This window comes from Odontesthes bonariensis, chromosome 5 (genome assembly GCF_027942865.1).
Source record: "Odontesthes bonariensis isolate fOdoBon6 chromosome 5, fOdoBon6.hap1, whole genome shotgun sequence".
Taxonomy (NCBI): domain Eukaryota; kingdom Metazoa; phylum Chordata; class Actinopteri; order Atheriniformes; family Atherinopsidae; genus Odontesthes; species Odontesthes bonariensis.
In genome coordinates, this window is record NC_134510.1 from 26,273,698 (window position 1) to 26,291,356 (window position 17,659).

The following is a 17,659-nucleotide window of genomic DNA, read 5'->3' on the forward strand; positions in this document are numbered from 1 at the left end:
GTCCTTGTTGCTCACAGAGAAAGAGACTCAGTTAACTTCCCTGGTGATAAGCAAACAAAGATGTGGCAACCCACTTGGCAACAGAAAGAACAATGCCTCCACAATCCTGATCCTCAGCTGTGGTATAATCTTATAAACCTCCTGAAAGCAAATAAAAGCACAAACACTTTTCCGCAGTCCAGCCCTGGTGGAAAATACTTTCTTCAGCCACTGTACCTCCTTTTGTTTAAACCCCTGACCACTTTCTGAGTCTGCATCTAATCAAGCCTCAAGCCCCATTATCGCTCCCTCCCTCTGGCTCCCTCATTCCCCCAGTCTGACCTTACATGGAGAGGCAACAGGGTTGATGTCATTGAATGAAGAATGCTGCAAGAATCCAGAGAGAAAAGAGAGCAGGAGGAGGTGAGGAGGAGGAGGAGGAGGAAGAGGAGGAGGAGGAGGAGGGGTCTGACTGGACAGTTTATGAGCACATACAGAAATGCAGAGAGAAAGAGAGTGAGTTGCTGTTTACATTGTAATACACAAGTCCTGAGCCAAAGTCAAAACGAGAAAGAACTTGTTTGGAAGGATGGTGTCATTCCTTTTCCATACTGAAAAGAACAGGGGGAGGATCCAATAGCTTGAGAGAGGAAGAGAAAAAGAGAAGTTGGCATTACAGTCAGCTCAAACTCAGTTTTGAACTAAGAAGAGGAAAAGAAGAACAAAAGGAAGAGGGGGATTTAAAGGAAGATCCATACTGCAGCTGTGTTAACAGGGTGAGTTTTTTTTGTTGTGAGTTAGATCAGTCAAATAGAAACCACTGCATGTCTAGTGGAGCAGACTTCTACAGGTTACCTAATAAGGTAAAGTCTTTTGTCTGTTTCATGATGGTGCAGATTTCTCGGTTACAGCTGTGGACACCTAATGGTGTGTCATCTTTATGGCGTGACAGCCAGTGTGTCCCATCAAAAGCAAGCTTTTTTTTTTTTTTTAACTAAAAAAGCTCTTGATGCACAGTTTTCTCTTAATCGGTTGTGATCCCAACTATGTCTTCTTGGTGGATAAGAGCAAACCCTGAACGTACTCTGTGGTGCTACACCGGGTGATGGACACCGACGATAAGGCATGGCAATGCGGAAGCTCCGACAGGAAGTCCAGCTAAAAAGTTGACTAAGCTAGGTAGCAAACGATGCTGCTGGGCGCATCTGTGTTCTTCAGGGAGAAAGTGGATTATTTATGTCGATGACAGCGCAGTTAAAAGAAACCCTCGTCTTTTCCATATGAGGTAAGGGAGGAGGGGGGAGAGACGGGGCGTTGTTAACCCGTTTAACTACCGAAACCTTTTGACCACAGCTTGAGACGTTGGGAAGCGTAGGGGTGTGTTCGAGTGAGCGGTCCGACCGGAGCTAACGTTACCGTCGGTGTGATTATAGAGGTTTCCAGATCGCTCCGAGTTGCAGGTGAGTGTCAACTACTAGTCAAACGTAAATAGATTTTCTTTTGGAAGAAAGAAAGAAAGAAAAAAATAGGAAGCTATCGTAGAAACAGAACACGCTGGCGTCGCGTAAGCCCACAGTAGATACTACTCGATACACTTTGCGGGCTAACAGTTTAACCGTTAAACGGCTAACAGTTTATAGTAACCATTAAACGGCTTGGTACGCAACGTTAGCTTTGCTAGCAAGCTTAAAAAAAACCCTCATTGGCTTTGATTGAATGAGTATACGTTTGTGCGGAACTAGCCTAGCTGCAGCTGTTAATCTGCAGCATTTTTGACCACCAGCCTTCTGTCAGCTGTCAGGTAATGTCGGCTAAAGTCGTTGAAATGCCACGGTGTGTTGATTAGGAGCACAGATCTGTAATTGGGTGGCACGTTTCCTCCTCTGTTGGGTCCACACTGAAGAGGCCTGGATGTATGGCTCATCTAAACGTCCCAATATTACACCCCCCACCCATGTACAGTGTGTTAATAACAAAGTATTAGGAACATTACTCTCTACGAACTCGGAACAAACACGAGGTAAAGCTTTAAACTGAAGAAAAAAATATGGCAGAGGGTTAGGGTTGTGTTGTGCATGTTTGCAGTAGATTGCAGTCCCTTTAAGCTCAGTTTTATTGTTATTGTACTATACTTGGACAAGTTAAGGTTTGATGGAGTATGTTGATAAGTGTAAGCAGCATCCCCTGGTGATGTTACCTTAGGTGGAATGTGCAATATCTGCAGATGAATGAATGCCAGCTAGTTATAGGTCAATTACAACAACACTTACATCAGTAAGAAAAAGTCCAGTACATCCTCAGACATAGCGGTAGCAGGATTAACTGGTTGATCAATTAGTCAAGGTCATTATCGGCTGTTTTGAGATGACCTGCTTCTACCGGACAAAAAGTGACACATCCACAGTGAGAGCAGCCTTGTTGGTGTGGCTGCTGTGGAACATTGCTTTTTATTACTTGTGGACTTCTATTATTCTCCTGTTTAGTTCATACAGATTGTTTGCGATATAGATTTGCTTCTGCAAAACAGACAGCCTGGTCTAATGCTGTAAAAAGAATTGTTTATTAGTGGAAATGAAAGAGGGATCTCGCCTCTGGGTCTCAAAAATGTTGCTATTGCAAAAGGGGCTCGAGCCTGCAGTCCCCTGCAACTGCTGTGGCTGCAGATAAAGGTCGGATTAAACGAACGTAAAGGAAAAAGTGAAAGAAAACGTCCTGCTTGGTTTTGGTCGTAGTGAGATGGATGGAGGTTCCATCGGGTGTAAAACCTATGATGAAGCGAGGCGTGCTTGAGGAAGGAGTTCCTACACTACTGTCATTCGTAGTTTCTGTGGTTTTCAGTCAAATCCACCATTTCCTCTGAATGCCTCGGTTCAAAGAAACACGACGAGGAAGGTCAAAGTGCAGTGCACTTCGTGCTAGTTTCTGGTGTGACGTTGTCTTTAACAATCGGGCGAATAGAAGGAATTTAGGCTTCGTCGGTTGGGCTATTTTAACATTTCTCAGATGATGAGAATGTGAAATTCCTCTCATTATTGGGGAGCCTTAACCCAAGGCCTCAGTCAGTAAACTGTGTTTAAGAACAACTTAATTGGAGAAGCTTCTAGTCTGAGGTATTAGTGGTGCTTTTGTTCTTCAAATCAAGAATGAATGACTCTGTCTATGACCGGAGTGATGAGGAATCCTCCTTAATTGTAGCCTCCATGAGTCAAAACGAAAGTTATTTCAGAGCATCCATTTGGCTCAAAGCTGTTCTTGTCTAGTGCTTTGATTTAGTCTCTCGTTGTCTTGTGACTCTTCTTTGGCCCACATTACACTGTATGTTAGTGCAAACGGATGGGGCTGTTGGTGGGGCACAGTCTGACGCAGAATCCAGTGGCTGACGGGACGAGTTTTGAAACGTTGCCCGCTCGGTCGTTACATTTTGAGGGGGAGCACAACACTGGCACACAATGCATACCCAGTGACCTGCAAGACTGCACTCAAAAGGCTCGTTTGTCCCTGTGTTAGTGACCCCTGGCCTAGACACGCTTTCCCAGAGTCTGGGTGTGCTATTAACATCAGAACAATGAAGAGTCTCATCAACAGCAACACTAGTCACTAGCCCCTTTCACACTGCCGAATAACCCACGTTTAATTCGCGAATTTAGTGTGTCCGCTGTTGTGTTCACACTGCCGACCCGGGCTGCCGTGTCAACTCGACTCGCCTTTCGACCCGCGTCGGACCCTAGTCTTTTTGCCGAGTTTGATGTGAACACAATCGACGCGGGTCGGACGTGGGCGTGACGTGAGGAGTTTAAAAGACAGAATGGACAGCTGATTCAGAACAACAGAGACAGGTGAGGACAAGTTTTACTCTGTTTTAGCCTACATCAAGTTGGAGACATTTTTTAATATGGCCAACTGGGGAGACAAGGAGGTCCGCGAGCTCCTCAGCCCCCGAGCAGAGGACGTTATTTTCCGCCACATTTCGGGGACGGTGAAGGATGGACCTCTGCTGGAATTCGGGCTGGCGAGAAAGATGGGAGAGCGCGGTTTCCCACGCAGCAAGACGCACCGTAAAGTAACATCTCCATGAACTGCATTGCAAAAATGAGTTCTCAAGGTGACCCGCCATCGTTTGTTTGAAAAATTTGATGCAGACAGGTGTATTTAACCCTACCTCCGACGCATGGCTTGTGCCTACGTCATTGTACACGCCCACCATTTTATGTGTTTCGTGTGACGCTCTGCCACAAGGCAACGCCCCCTGAACTCGCGGGTCGACGGTGCAATTTGGACCCGCTAAGATAGCGGGTCGCAGTGTGAAAGGGGCTACTGACACTGGAAGGATTAGTGGAAATACGGTCAGAAATTTTAGTTTTTCTGTTGGTAAACACTTTTAAAAGTGGAATTAACCTTCTCGCTTGTTCTTTATTTGATTGGTTTAGGATGAAGATACGTGCTCATATCATCTATATCCCCATAATGCACCCGAAGCACAAGAGACAACTTGTCCATGTTAAAGTATCAAACACAGAGACAAAACATTTGGATGATACAAGGTGTTCCGTAAACTAGCCTCGATTTACTTTAGTTTATTTCCTTAAAAGCTGGATTTCAGGACTCTTACTTCTACCATTGAAGACATTTCCCAGTTTTCCAGAGCAGAGATCCTGTTCACATCCTGTTTATTTATTTTCACCATGATGTGAAAAAAAAAACACAGAAAAAACATTCAAACCGTCTAGTTAAGAAACCATTTTTTAGTCTGTAAAAGCCGGAGTTTGTACGAAAGTTCAAAAGCTACAGAGTACATTGTGTGGTTTATGCTGAGGCCCTTGCTCAATGCTACATGAAGCCGTCCCCCTTCCCAGCTGTAAAGTAGAGATGATTGAGTGCAGCCTCAGATGATGTCATTCAGTTCAAGTGGTGGGTGAGACTTGAATGAGAGGCCGAGGGAGACGGTAGAAAAAATAAAAATGTAAATGTGCTCTGCCGCAGAGCGTTAATCTGTACTTTCAGTTGTGAGAACAGACAATCACTCCTCATTAAGGGGGTAGAAATAACAGAGGAACGCTGCAGAGATGCATAGAGAGATGATTAGAGGCGAGCAGGAAAGGCAAAAAAAAAGGTGATGTCATTGAGTTGTTTTGCCAAAAAAATGTTCCTCAGCAGAGGGTCGCTCTCTTCAAGGATCAGGTTTCAGGATAGATTTGTCGTAGACTGTCTGGGCCTGAGTGCTTCGCTGATCTCACCCAGCTAAATCCCTCAGGACTGAATCAAGGAACAGATGAAACTGTACCTCGAGTTATCGTTCATGTTGAATAATTAAGAGGATTATTGTAGCTTAGAGACAAAGAGGCTTCAGGGCCAAATCACACAATCCTTGTCAAGCACTCTCTTTTAACAGATCTAAGTGTTATTTTTTTCAGGACTCTGTTGATGTGAAGTCCACTCAGTTCAGAAGCACAGCAAGGTGCCGGTGTTTGTACGGCGTTAATGAGTAGCCAATGACTGTACTTTCCGAACCTCCAAGCCACACCTGTCTTTTCTTTATTTGACTTGATTGATCATTCCTGCTGGTATCGGCCTCGTAAAACTTGCTCAGTGTATCAGAATCAGAATCAGAAAAAACTTTATTTATCCCCGAAGGGCAATTAGAAGGGTGAAGAGCGGTCCATTCAAAGAAGAACAAGAAAATGGAGTCATAAAGAAAATAAAACACAGAAGGGGGTGACAAAAAATAAATAATGAAAAATAAAAATAAAATAAAAAAATATATATAAAAAATGAAATAAAATAAAATATTTAGCAAATAAATAAAATAAGGCGTCGTTTATATTAAAATGACAAGCACCGAAATGATGAGCAGCTCTTTGTCTCTCCATTAGGACTTCACCATCTGCCCTTATCGATTGATTCGATTGATTCTCACGCTGCCTGAATTATTTCAGTGAAAAATTGAAATGGAGCTATGGTTCTTCAGATACATGGTTTTGTAAGACTGAAAAGTCAGTGATTTGAGAGTGTTGATTTGTCCATTTTTGAAACCGCGATAAGACAAATGCAGAGATGCCTGTGTGTTTTTTTGTTTGTTTTTTTTTTGGCTGGAAGGATCATAACCAGGGATTGAACAAAACTCCCTCGGATGTGCATATGTTGTCCGCAGGGAAGTTAGTCCCTACCAGTTAAGATGACACAAAGCAAGGCAGTTTGCTCCTGTCTTTTAACGAGCTCCTGAGAGAAATATAAGTATGACAGATGCAGAATATACAACAGAAATATAAGTATGACACGCACGCACACCTGTTTCAGAGATACAAACTTCCCAGATCAATAACTCTGAGGTGTTAAACACTAATAATGGGCCTTTTCATTGGTGATAAACATAATTATAAGAGTTATAACTGCACATGGATCTCTATGAAGGGATAAACCAAAAAGAGCAGCAGCCTCTGCTCGCTCTCATGTGAAAGAAGAAGAAGAAGCATAAGAAATGAACCTGTAATATGGTGCCGTTTCAACTTTATTGAGAACATGCGCTGAATTTTCCACCAAATTCAAAGACGAAAAAAAGGTGTCAAAGAAAAGTCTCAACTGGCATTCAAAGATGCGTACAAATCTGACATGAAAAGGATGAGTCATGACCGTGTTTGCTTAAGGTGCTGCATAGCTAACCATTTTTATATATCCATGATTCATCATATGATCTCATTACACAGTGCCACAGCCGACACATTTATAAGAGCGTGGTGCCGTTTGTTTGGATAGAAGGAAGCTGACATCAAAAAGGGGAAGCACTGCTTTCTCACCAGAGAAGCTAGCTTTTTCACTGGCACCAGAGACACTTTCAAGAGCTGTAAGGTTTTATTTGTCTTGTCGGAGCTTGAAACATTGTCTGTGTGTCCCAACAAAGGAATGAAAATGAAACGCTCAAACTGTTCCTGGTTAAATTAGCTTCTAGTTTCAGCTCGGCACCGTTTGCGCAACCTTTTCATGGCTGTCTCAAGACTACCTTAGACTCACTAACCCTCAATAGAGATGGTGACAGGTTTTGTGCACATGATGGAAACAGGGGGCATGCTGATCTTTACACAAAATTAAGATGCAGTAAGATCTACTCAAATAAGTCCATTTCAGTGTTTTATTGTAAGGGAAACATGTTTTCCCTTCAGCTATTGAAATGTTTGCTTTATGCGATAGTCCTGCCTGGAAATTCCTGATTTGTTCTCGTTAAAGTTCTCATAAATTATCATATTATTGTGAGAACCTTGGCTACATCAACATATTAGCAAATTTTTTTTTCCCATTTAGAAAAAAGAAAACCCAGAACCCCTCTGCTGGGACGTAAGAAAAACCTTAAATGTGTTTAATCTGCAGCACTCAGTCATTCAGACACGGGTCACATTTATGTTAACATTCTTCGCTCGGACGCATCTACAAGAGCGGCTGAGAGATCTACGGTGCGAGCGCTGTTATGGTAAATTTGATGTCTGCTAACCACTTGTCTTTTCCTTTGTCCTGAGTCTTTCTCCACCATGAACGCTGACTGGTGTTGACTGACCCTTCTGCAGAAGAGAATAAACACGTGGCCGGCCGGCAAAAACGACAGAGATCTATATATTTCATTTCTCATCAGAGGTATTAGGAAGCAAGGAAAGATTTTTTTCCATGGCAGCGCGACAGTAAAAAAAGCGACGTAATAGTCGCGGTCCCCGTGGAGTCTGTGAGTTTTCTCACATTTTGAGTCGATGCAGCAATAGCTCATCGAGCATTCTGTGGTTGTGTAAAACACAGCGTAGCTGGACTGGGAAAATGTTACCATTTGTCTTGTTTGAGTTTAAAGATCAGTTGGCGTCATAAAGTACTCCGATTGGCTTCTTAACTGTCTTCACGGTCATGTTTTTCTCTGTTCGCCGTGAATGAGAGAAAAGCTGCAAGTCCAGCCCAGAACACACGAGGGAACATTTCTGCAGCCTCGTTCCTGGTCGTTCGGCTCGAGCGCTGCGAAAAAGCGTTCAGGTGTTTTAAATAGCGGCACAGATTTCTGTGAGAAGCTGATCACATGCTCCACTGAGACGAACCTCTCCTGTGCTCACTTCTCCATTCATACGACTGCCTGCCTGCAGTTTAGACTTGAGTGTTAACAGGTTCCTCTCAGTGAGATCGCCAATTGCACGGTTATTAAATTATAAATGACTCAGAGTCGTTCCTCACTTTTCCTTATCGTGACTGACATTTATGGAGACATCAGTGCTGAGTAATCGTCATCTGGGTGCAGAAAATGTCAGACAACAATAGATAATAATTACGTGTGGCTTGTCAGCTGCACTTTGCTTAATGATCTCCACGTGCAGATTATGACTACGCGGCATTTATCTGATGATGCTCGTTTCAGTCGTCGTCACGGTTCTAACTTGCATTAACATTACGAGTGGGTTATTAATAAAGGCAGCCAGCGTGTGGGCAGATTTCCGCATGCGTGCGTGTTTGAGCGTGCATCGAGAGGACGGTCGGTTGGGATGATCCGTAAGAACAACCGGGCTTTTGACTAAAGGTCACGTTTGGGGCCAGCGGTCTTCAAGGAAGCTCGGCCTGTTGGTCGAGACACCAAAGTAAAGTCAACATTTGTCTAACTGCCCGGCGAGCGTGAAGTAAATATTTGAACTGAAGCTCTTTTTGACGCACCTCACATGAAAATGCTATGGTGGCTGGTTGCTGTCATCCCTCGTGGAAAGCAGCCACTCCTTTGCTCTCGCTGTGCTTTATGACACAGTAAACAGCCAGGTGTTACATCTTGTAAATTGTCTCTGGCTTCTGGGAGTTCTGCCGTCTGTGTACTTGGATTAATGATGATTTGATACACTTCCTCATGCTCATTTTTTCATCATATAGACAATTCAACCTTTAAACCTGTTTTTTATTAGTATGCAGTTTGCAGCCGTATCGGGCCAAATGTTTTCGGGATGTGTCATCACCACTAATTCCTCTGCAAAAGGCCTGATGTGGACACGCTGCCAAGGAATGCAAACCCTTTGACTTTTGTCAGCTGATAAATGTTGTGTGTGTGTGTGTGTGTGTGAGAATAGGAATATTGACAATGGAGTAGTATGAACTCAGCAGAAACCTGGTTCATATTTTGAGGATAAATGATTGGAAACGATCCCACACAGTGACTGTTTTTCTGTGTCCTCAGATAGATCCACAAAATGGAGGACTCCAGCAGCAGTAAGCCAGTTATGGTGACATCGTCACTCAACTTCAAAGTCACCACCCCATCGTTCTACAACCAGCCAAAGAAGTTTGCCTCTGTAGCACCGCCACGACCCAAAAGTCAGACCCCTCCCTCGACTCCATCACCAACACCGCTTGGCACAGCTGTTATTGGTCGAGTGGGAGACCTGCCTCCACCGCCCTCTTCAGTCTCTGATGGTATTTGCATTGTTTCAGCTACTTTCTGAACCATTTTTTCACTTCTGTCTCTGGCTCTGTAACTACCCTTTCCCCATCCCATCCTTGGTGCTCCTTAGGCTGGAGCATGCAGAGCCTCACCGTTCAGTATGTAATAGATTACATCAGCCGTGTGGTACTGTTGTTTGACTTTTGTCGTGTCCATTTCCTTACATACCATCATCTAATTCTGTCTTTTCAGAAGAGGCAGAAAAATGGACGGTGTCTTTTATTCTGCTTTTGTAGTTTGTATTACAACCCCTGGCAAAAAAAATTGGGAAAAGGTTATGAAATCACTCCATTGTGAAATGTCTAGAAATAATACATGTCTAAACCCGTGCCAAAGATGTTGGTTGTCCTCAGTCTGCTGCGTTTAAAATTTGGAGCAAGTACAGACAAATTGGGGAAGGTTGTGAAAATGTACAAGTCGGCCAAGGAAGAAGTCGAAGCATCAGGGCAGAGAACAGGTTAACTTTCACAGTTTTCCACAGGGTTTTAATGTCGGGTAAAAGACCAGGGGACCAGGCAGTCATTACCTCTACAGGAAATGCACTCGTCTCATTCTGTCAGATGAAAGCGGTTTACTCCCAAGCAGTCCAGATCTCAGTCCCGTAAATATGAGCTTTCCATCCTGAAACGTTTGAACCTGGCTGATGAAGAATATTGTTTTTCTTAGCGGAGACTCTACTTTTTTGGGGGGGGGGGGGTATTGTGGGATAATTACAGTAGAATTATGTTTTCTTTATTTTTATACAAAATTAAAATGGTGTTGCACTTATTTCTGTGTGTGCACGAAGAAGCACTATGAGCATTCACGTACCTTCATGTTGTTTCATATGATCCACATAGATGATGGTTACAATAGGCTGTTCAGCCACAAAAGCCGTGAAGAAGAGTTCTTGAATGACTGCTTTCTGTGACTTTGTTAGATGCCATTGATTTACACAAAGTTTGTTTTGGTATGAAGTCCGTTCTTCACTGCAGAAAATGGAGATCAAGGCAGAATCTGATACCTTGCAGAGCTTTCCTGCAGACTTTTTAATGTTTTGGTTTTTTTCTCTGATTTGCACCGTAGGTAGGAACACTTACTAGATGCAACAGCCTGCTACACTGAGGTAGAAGCTAACAATGGCTGCGACTGTCCGCAGCTACAGTTTTAAGAGCTATGAAAAGGTTTCTGGGGTCCAAAAGTACTTTATTAGTAGACCAACACTCAGATAAAAGTCATCTTTGCAGCTTGTTTTTATATGGTTGTCCTTCTTTGATTAAAAAACATGTTAAAGAACTTTCTCACATTGAACTGGATGATCAGATGAAGTTGAGTAAAAAGGCATTTTGGGACAACTTTTAACCAATAAACCCTCCTTATTTTTTGTCAGACTTCCCACCCCCTCCTCCTCCTCCTCCACTGGATGATGATTTGCCAGCACCCCCCCCTGAATGTCAAACCACACCCCTTGCCTCAGATGCCCTTCCTCCTGCCTTCCCTGCTCCACCTCCAGTGGCGGATGACCTGCCCCTCCCAGCACCCCCCGAAGAGAGTGCCTGTCCACCCGCCTGTCCCTCTCCCCCTCCCCCACCCCCTCCCCCACCTCCACCTCCACCTGTCCCTGCCTCCGGCACCAGTTTCCCTAGTGCTGCTGGGAACCCACAGGTGAGTCGTGATGCTTCACAGTTGCTTTGATTCTTCCTCTCGCCGCATGTTCCTGCATTTGCATAAACTCTCATAATAATTTTTGGACACTGGAGAACTCTAATGTGTGACCATACTGAGTCACTGGCGTAAATGCAGGAATGTCAGTCTGCTGAGTTTTATCCACAAATTACATTAGCACCAGTCTGGGGTAAATCGGCCAGTTTCATGCTCCTAACAAGATTATTGGTGATTTTTCTCAAAAATAGTTTTTAGACGTGGAGTAAAAGGTTCACTGTGCAGATGTTTGTTGCTGGACTGTATAAGTTCCAGCTGGTATTTGTTTAGGCTACAAAGACATCAGTGTATGGAGTTTAGATGGTAGTGAGCTTTTGGAGAGAGCAAGATTGAAAAAGTCTCATTAACATAAAGACGATAGGAGCACATCTAATGGTTAAATGAGCAAACAACCCGATGAATAGAACATTAAGAATACATGCTGTTTGTTCTCTCTTCTACCCAGAGAGTAAAATAAATACAGTATCGATCCGTTCATCAACTTAGAATCCAGCCTGTTCATTATTATCCTTCCAGTCTTGGTTTTCCTTCACACTGACTGTTCTGCAGTTTTTGAAACAGTTTGGTGATATTTGATTCTTGATTTGGGTCCTAACATGCCGTTCGTGTATATTTACAGTTGCAACCATTTCTCCTCCTCATCCACTTTTATAATAGTTTCCCTCTTGTGTCTTTCCCTGCCAGAGGCTGATAGAGAAGCAGACGAGCTTCGATAAGCAGATTGACTCTCTGACTGACTTGCTGTCCGAGATGGAAACCAGGGGACCTTTCAACCCTAAGGTATAAAGCACAGACAGACGGGTCATACGCTGTAACAAACATCAGGCGCCTGGGTTTAACCGGTTAAACTACGGACCTGAAGAACAGATGAGGAGGAAGACCTCAGCCGACATTGACTCTCAGAAATCCCGCCGTAGAAAAGAAGAATGAGTCGGTGAAAAGAAAAAAGAATAAAGCAGTGAAAGAAAGGCCGGCCTGTGGAAATAGTTTGGAGAGATGCAGAGGCAGTTTCATAAGTAGCTGCTCATCTGTACCGGTTGAAAGCGCAATTAGAAGTGAAGTGCATACGCAGCACACCAGACTGAGAGAGAAAAGAAAAAAGTGAGGTGGCCGGTGACTCACGCTGCGAGCAAACACTTGCTGAGAGGGAGGGTGAATGCACACTGAAGCGAGTGGAGAGTGCAACGAGGCCAGAGCCGGCTGCCAGAGACCATGTGAGAGGGCCATAAATGGAGAGTGTTTTTTATCTGACTGGGAGGTACTGAATCAGAGCAGAATAACGTTGGCTCAAAACCGCAAAAGAAATGCCAGAAAGACGAAGTACTTCTGATAAACTCAAACTGTGGAGCGCTTCCAGTGTTTACTTTAATCAAAGTACCTCATTTGATATCATAAAACTGTCTGCTGGCAGCATTTCAGTAAGCAATGATATACACCGGATATTGACCTCTCTCTGTTGAACTCTAGTTTTAGTAAATGAAAATTTGAATTATTGTTAATAAAAGAGTTTTTTTTTTTTTTTGCTGTCCACAGATACCAAGCCAGTATTCATCAGCACCAGCCACCAAGCCTTCAGCCCCTCCCCCAACTGCTCCGAAACCAGCACTCTCCTTCCTCCCACCTCCCGAGATGGGTGACCGCCCTCCTCCTGCACCCTGGGCAGAAGAACTCAAAGCCAGGACAAACCGACAAGCCAATCACAACTCTGGTCCAGACTCTGCCGCCCAGCCATTCACAAAGGTCCCGGCTGTGGCTCCCAAGTCCAGTTTTGGAGGGAGAATGTCGACATCATCTTCCTCACTGGCACAAAAACTCAACCAGAACCTGAACCAGACAGCCACTCCAATCAACAATGCACCAAAACCTTCGCCTCCCACAGCCAGCAGCTCATTCCCTCCACCTCCCGCAGCCCCGCCCGCACCTCCTGCTCCACCAAATAACGTGGCTTCTGCACCAGCTCCAAATCACATAAAGAGTTCTTCCTTTGGGACTCAGGTGAATGCAAATCAAAACCCTCCTGTGGCTGTGCCGCCCCCTCAACTCAAGATGATGGCGGCATCTCCACCCTCACCCGTGAGCCAGCCAATGAAAACCACCCCGGCGTCAACGGTACGTTCCAGCCTGTCGTTTAGCAAAGTACTTTAGAAAGGCACAAGAAGACCAAATAATGAAGTTCGGAGTTAGCGGAAGGACGTGCACTGTGATTCAATTGTTAAATGTAAATGAGCAGGCTGTATGAAAAGTGACAAACGTTTTATTTCTCTATGTGCATTGGTGCAAGCAGCCCTCACCTCCTGGCCAGGTTCCTATTCCAGGTGGAGGCATGCCTCTTAATATGAAGGAAGTGGAGGAGCTGGAGAGAATGACCCAGGACTTCATTAAAAACATGGACACAAACCCGCCTCTCATCGCCTCCCCTCCGACAGGTACAGATATCCGTGTTCGGTGATTTGCACACACCAGTCTCACAGTTCACCACTCATGCAGTCATACTCTTCCATATGCTAATTAGAAAATCATTAAACCTTTATTAAACTTCTGTTTGACACCATGATTCTCTGTGCTAATGCAGATGAGTGCTGGCTGTCATTGTTGCTAATTAAAGTCATTATTTAGCTGCAAGTTTGTGCATCTTGCATCAATGTTTTAAAACACTATCGAGTCCTTTTGAGAGCTAATGTTCTCGATGAGATGGATGGAGGCAGAAAGTATCGCCTGTAACATTTTAATGCCTCTCGCTGGAAAAGTTAGAGACATAAAAGAAATGATTTTCCTGTCAGTTTGCTGATTTGTTGCTTTATGCAAACCATTAGGGATTTTTTTCCCTTTTTTCTTTTTTATAAATACAGTTTTTGGGGAGAAGATGTTTATCTCCAGAGGCAGTGGTTCTGTTTACTGCTTCACATACTTTTACCTTATTCAGTGTTTGTCAATGAATGCATTACCTAGAATTTAGCTCTACCAATTCTAAGAGTTTGTAATGTGTTTATTCTGTTATTATTCTCAATAATTGAGGGATGTAGTAAACACGAGCAGAGCTGGGTAAATAGCAGGATGGATAACATTGTATCTCACTCCTTTGTGTTTCCTACTCTTTTATTTAGAGGCCTGCGGGAAGTGTGGCGTTGCTCTTTCCCGCACTCAGCCAGCTGTGAAGGCCATGGACAAACTGTTCCACTCCAACTGTTTCTGCTGCATGAGCTGCCAGCGCCCCCTGCAGGGCATGCAGTTCTACGACAGGGATGGCTCACCACAGTGTGAGGACTGTTACACGGTGAGCAGACACACGGTTCCTCTGGATTGTGTGTGAAACACAAATGCAGCAAATTGAAAACTTAAAGTCTGAAGCTGTTATTGTCTAATTTTTTTTTTTTTTTTGCTTTTTACTGACCAAACAAAGAGTTCTTTAGGGTATTCTTTGCATATTTCATCTGTGTAGAAAGTGCAAAACACACAGCAAGTTCACAGTCATTTCCAAGTGTGCTTTCAGGTTGATAATTACATTTAAATGCATCTTGCTTTCTCTTGTTCCTCAGAGTTCGTTGGCCGTGTGTTCCCGATGCGGGGAGAGGATTACAGATCGTGTGTTGAAGGCGGTGGGACAGTGTTTCCATGCCCGCTGTTTCCGCTGCAGCACCTGCTCCTGCGCACTCGAGGGGGCACCTTTTATCACCGATGACAACAACAACCCCTACTGTGTCCAGGATTACCACAGGTGGCCTCCGATAAAGATCTGAAGCTAATTGCCAAAACTATGTGTAATTTCTTTGAGATTCTTGTGATGGAATAAGGTAGCGCTATTTACTATATCAACCGGTGTAATAGGAGAAGAGAGCAAGGACAAAATGTCTGAACCAGCACCTGAAGTTGTATCCATTGTTTGAATTTACTCTTGAAACACTTCTTTACAAACTTGGTTTTCATCTCCTGCTAATAAACCGCTTACATCTTGCTCGACAGGCCCATAAGCAGCCAGTTCCATTGGGTTTCATCAGAATATTATTCAGTAACCCATGGCCTCTCCACCGCTCTCTCTTGCAGGCGTTTCTCCCCTCTGTGCGTGAGCTGTAATGAGCCCATTATTCCGGCCCCGGGCAGCGAGGAAACGGTCAGAGTGGTGGCGCTCGACAAGAACTTCCATCTCAAGTGTTACCGCTGTGAGGTAAGACATGTTTAAAATGAAAAAAAAAACACTTTTCATGTAAAAAATAACCACACTCCAGAAATGACTGTAAATGTGTGCATTTATTGACTCTGCAGGACTGTGCTCGTCCCCTCTCCATCGAAGCGGATGAAAACGGCTGTTATCCACTGGATGGCAAGATCCTGTGTATGAAGTGCCACACCCAGCGAGCCAAGCAGGCTGCGTAGTGATTGGCTGATGCAGCATCGCTCAGTTTAACTATGAACCAAATCCCAAAGCACAGGATTTATCCAGATGCCAATTTGCCTTTGCAACGGGGCTTTATTCAGTATATGTGCGCAGGTGTGTGTGCGAGTGTGCATTGTTAAAAGATATGTCTGCATGCTGATATCGTGTAGTTGTGTAGTTTATCCAGTGCAGAGGTAATGTACTGCACTGAACTAAACTCCCCTCATCTATTGTTCCAGCTCTCTAAGGCTCCCATCTCCCATCATAGCTTCCTTTTGTGTAATACCGTATAGATTTTGTGTCAACTCGATGTTTACGCTAAAGATTTCCAGCATAACTTGCACAAAAAAACGGTTTAATCAAAAGAGCAATCTGATGAATATAAAGTTGCCTTTCTGTGTCTCTTGCCTAAGTATTGTTTATAGCTCCAGGAATTGGGATTTTTTTTTCCTTTTGAAGACCTTTTAACGGCTGGCCTCCTACCGTACAAGCATTCTAAACCAGGCCGCTGTTGATTGAAAGATTGGTACTATAGAGCGAGGAGCATCAGCAGCGCGATCATTGCACACATTTCACCACTTGGTTCGGCTGGTGGTTGAAAAAAATCTTTTAAAACTTTGGCAATTGTTGTGTCTGCGAGCATGGTTAAGGATGCTTTCCTTTCTACAAAGTCCTTTATATCAGCCAGTCTACTCTGATAGTCGCGCAGGGCTACAACACAGCTGCAAAAAGATAAAAACAGTGAATGTTGCTTTTGTAATTTTTGTGATGCAAATTCAATGATTTCCAGGCATGCTTTGAATTGTGTCTCGTTACTGTCTGTATTTGATCATACTGTGTCAGGCATAATTGGAACAAAAAAAATCCTCAGTTTTACTGTTTGGAAAATAGCTGAAAGCTGATTTAATGGTGATAAGTATTTATAGATGCATGCTTTTTGGACGCAGAAATGATGAACAAACAAGACGAGCACAGATTCCCTCCCCGGGATCTCATTTTTCTAACGTGGTTAAGTTACACTGTCGGCAGCGCGGCTGACATCAGGACCTTTTCTGTAATCTTGCACAGTGCCATATGAAGAGAAATATTCTTCTACTGTCACTTTGACTTAAAAATCCCTGCACATGATGAATTCTGTTTAAAGACCGGCTAGAAACATATAAGTTAAGTAGTAGTTTTAATAGTATACAACTCTCACAATCTCTTGCTTTTGAATAATGTAATTCAAGTATTAACGTTACTATCTTAGAAACATGTGTACTAGTATTAAAGTAATCTGTCTCAACAGCAGGATGACAGAATCGCAGAGGCAGTTGAACTTTAGGTAGCAGATGTTAAAAAAACACAGTGACCAAATGTGTTTGTCAGATTACAGGATTCAGACCAGTGAATACAGGTAAATGGGATTTAATATTTTAGCATTTGTGTTGGTTGTTTGAGCCCAGTCTCTTCCTTCTTGACCTGTTCTGTTGTTTCCATGAATACCACTACTCTTTCCATTATCCATCCTTTTGTACGTACATTTGTTCATGTAGGTTACATACTATTTTATCCTTATGTTGCTGTACTGTATTTCACTGATCTAATTAAATGCTTAGATTTACTTGGTTTCATTTAAAACTCGGCAATGTGCCTTCTCCATTATTGTACTCCGCTGTTCTGTTCTAATTGAGCCTGGTTCGCAGCCACAGAGCCACACAATCCTCCCCAGTAGGAGAACTCTGGTTACTTGTGCTTGCACTGAGCCCGGTGCAGTGAAACCCCAGAATGAACAACTAAACATGGCAATATTGATTCAGCATTGCATGCTTGCTGTGTTATCAGTGGTGGCATTTCCTCTTGTGTTATGTCTTCTGTTTGCACCAGTGACTCACCTTCGTGCCCGTGTCTTTGCATCACCCTGTACTATAAACACGGTGGTGCCTTTATGGTTGTATTTACCTGGCATTACCTCGTATATCATTGTATTAAATGTGGATGCCTTGTCTTTTCTGAAAACCTTTTTTATACATTTGATATGTGTATGTTTAAACATCATTTAGCCCCACCCCTCCTTTTTTCTTTCATTTTCTTTCTTTCTTTTTCTTTCTTTTTTTTTTTGTTTTTTGGCTGTATCAAAAGATCCAAATAAAGACAAATGCTAAATACTGAAATTCTGCGTCAGTTTT

General features: G+C 43.4%; 1 protein-coding gene across 7 annotated transcripts; it reads left to right on the forward strand.

Moving 5' to 3' along the window:
• The first annotated feature begins 446 nt into the window (after positions 1 to 446).
• zyx (zyxin) lies at positions 447 to 17,644 on the forward strand. 7 transcript variants are annotated; one of them, XM_075465766.1, is made up of 11 exons: positions 906 to 1,264; positions 1,333 to 1,439; positions 9,155 to 9,390; positions 10,788 to 11,062; positions 11,804 to 11,899; positions 12,653 to 13,228; positions 13,404 to 13,545; positions 14,224 to 14,393; positions 14,656 to 14,834; positions 15,161 to 15,281; positions 15,380 to 17,644. In XM_075465766.1, the coding sequence occupies exons 3-11, from the start codon at positions 9,168 to 9,170 to the stop codon at positions 15,488 to 15,490; spliced, it is 1,893 nt and encodes a 630-aa protein (XP_075321881.1). In that variant the 5' UTR covers positions 906 to 1,264; positions 1,333 to 1,439; positions 9,155 to 9,167; the 3' UTR covers positions 15,491 to 17,644. The 7 variants fall into 7 exon arrangements, with proteins under 7 accessions (XP_075321879.1, XP_075321883.1, XP_075321881.1 ...); XM_075465764.1 differs by lacking the exons at positions 906 to 1,264; positions 1,333 to 1,439 and adding an exon at positions 447 to 755; XM_075465768.1 differs by lacking the exons at positions 906 to 1,264; positions 1,333 to 1,439 and adding an exon at positions 447 to 755 and having other exon boundaries at positions 9,159 to 9,390.
• The last annotated feature ends 15 nt before the right edge of the window (positions 17,645 to 17,659 follow it).

Excerpts from the sequence above, each read along its gene's own strand:
- zyx (XM_075465764.1), top strand. The coding sequence starts at position 9,168 with ATGGAGGACTCCAGCAGCAGTAAGCCAGTTATGGTGACATCGTCACTC. Across the intron at positions 11,063-11,803 it reads GTGCTGCTGGGAACCCACAG|AGGCTGATAGAGAAGCAGAC; the intron begins GTGAGTCGTGAT and ends TTTCCCTGCCAG. Across the intron at positions 13,546-14,223 it reads CATCGCCTCCCCTCCGACAG|AGGCCTGCGGGAAGTGTGGC; the intron begins GTACAGATATCC and ends TCTTTTATTTAG.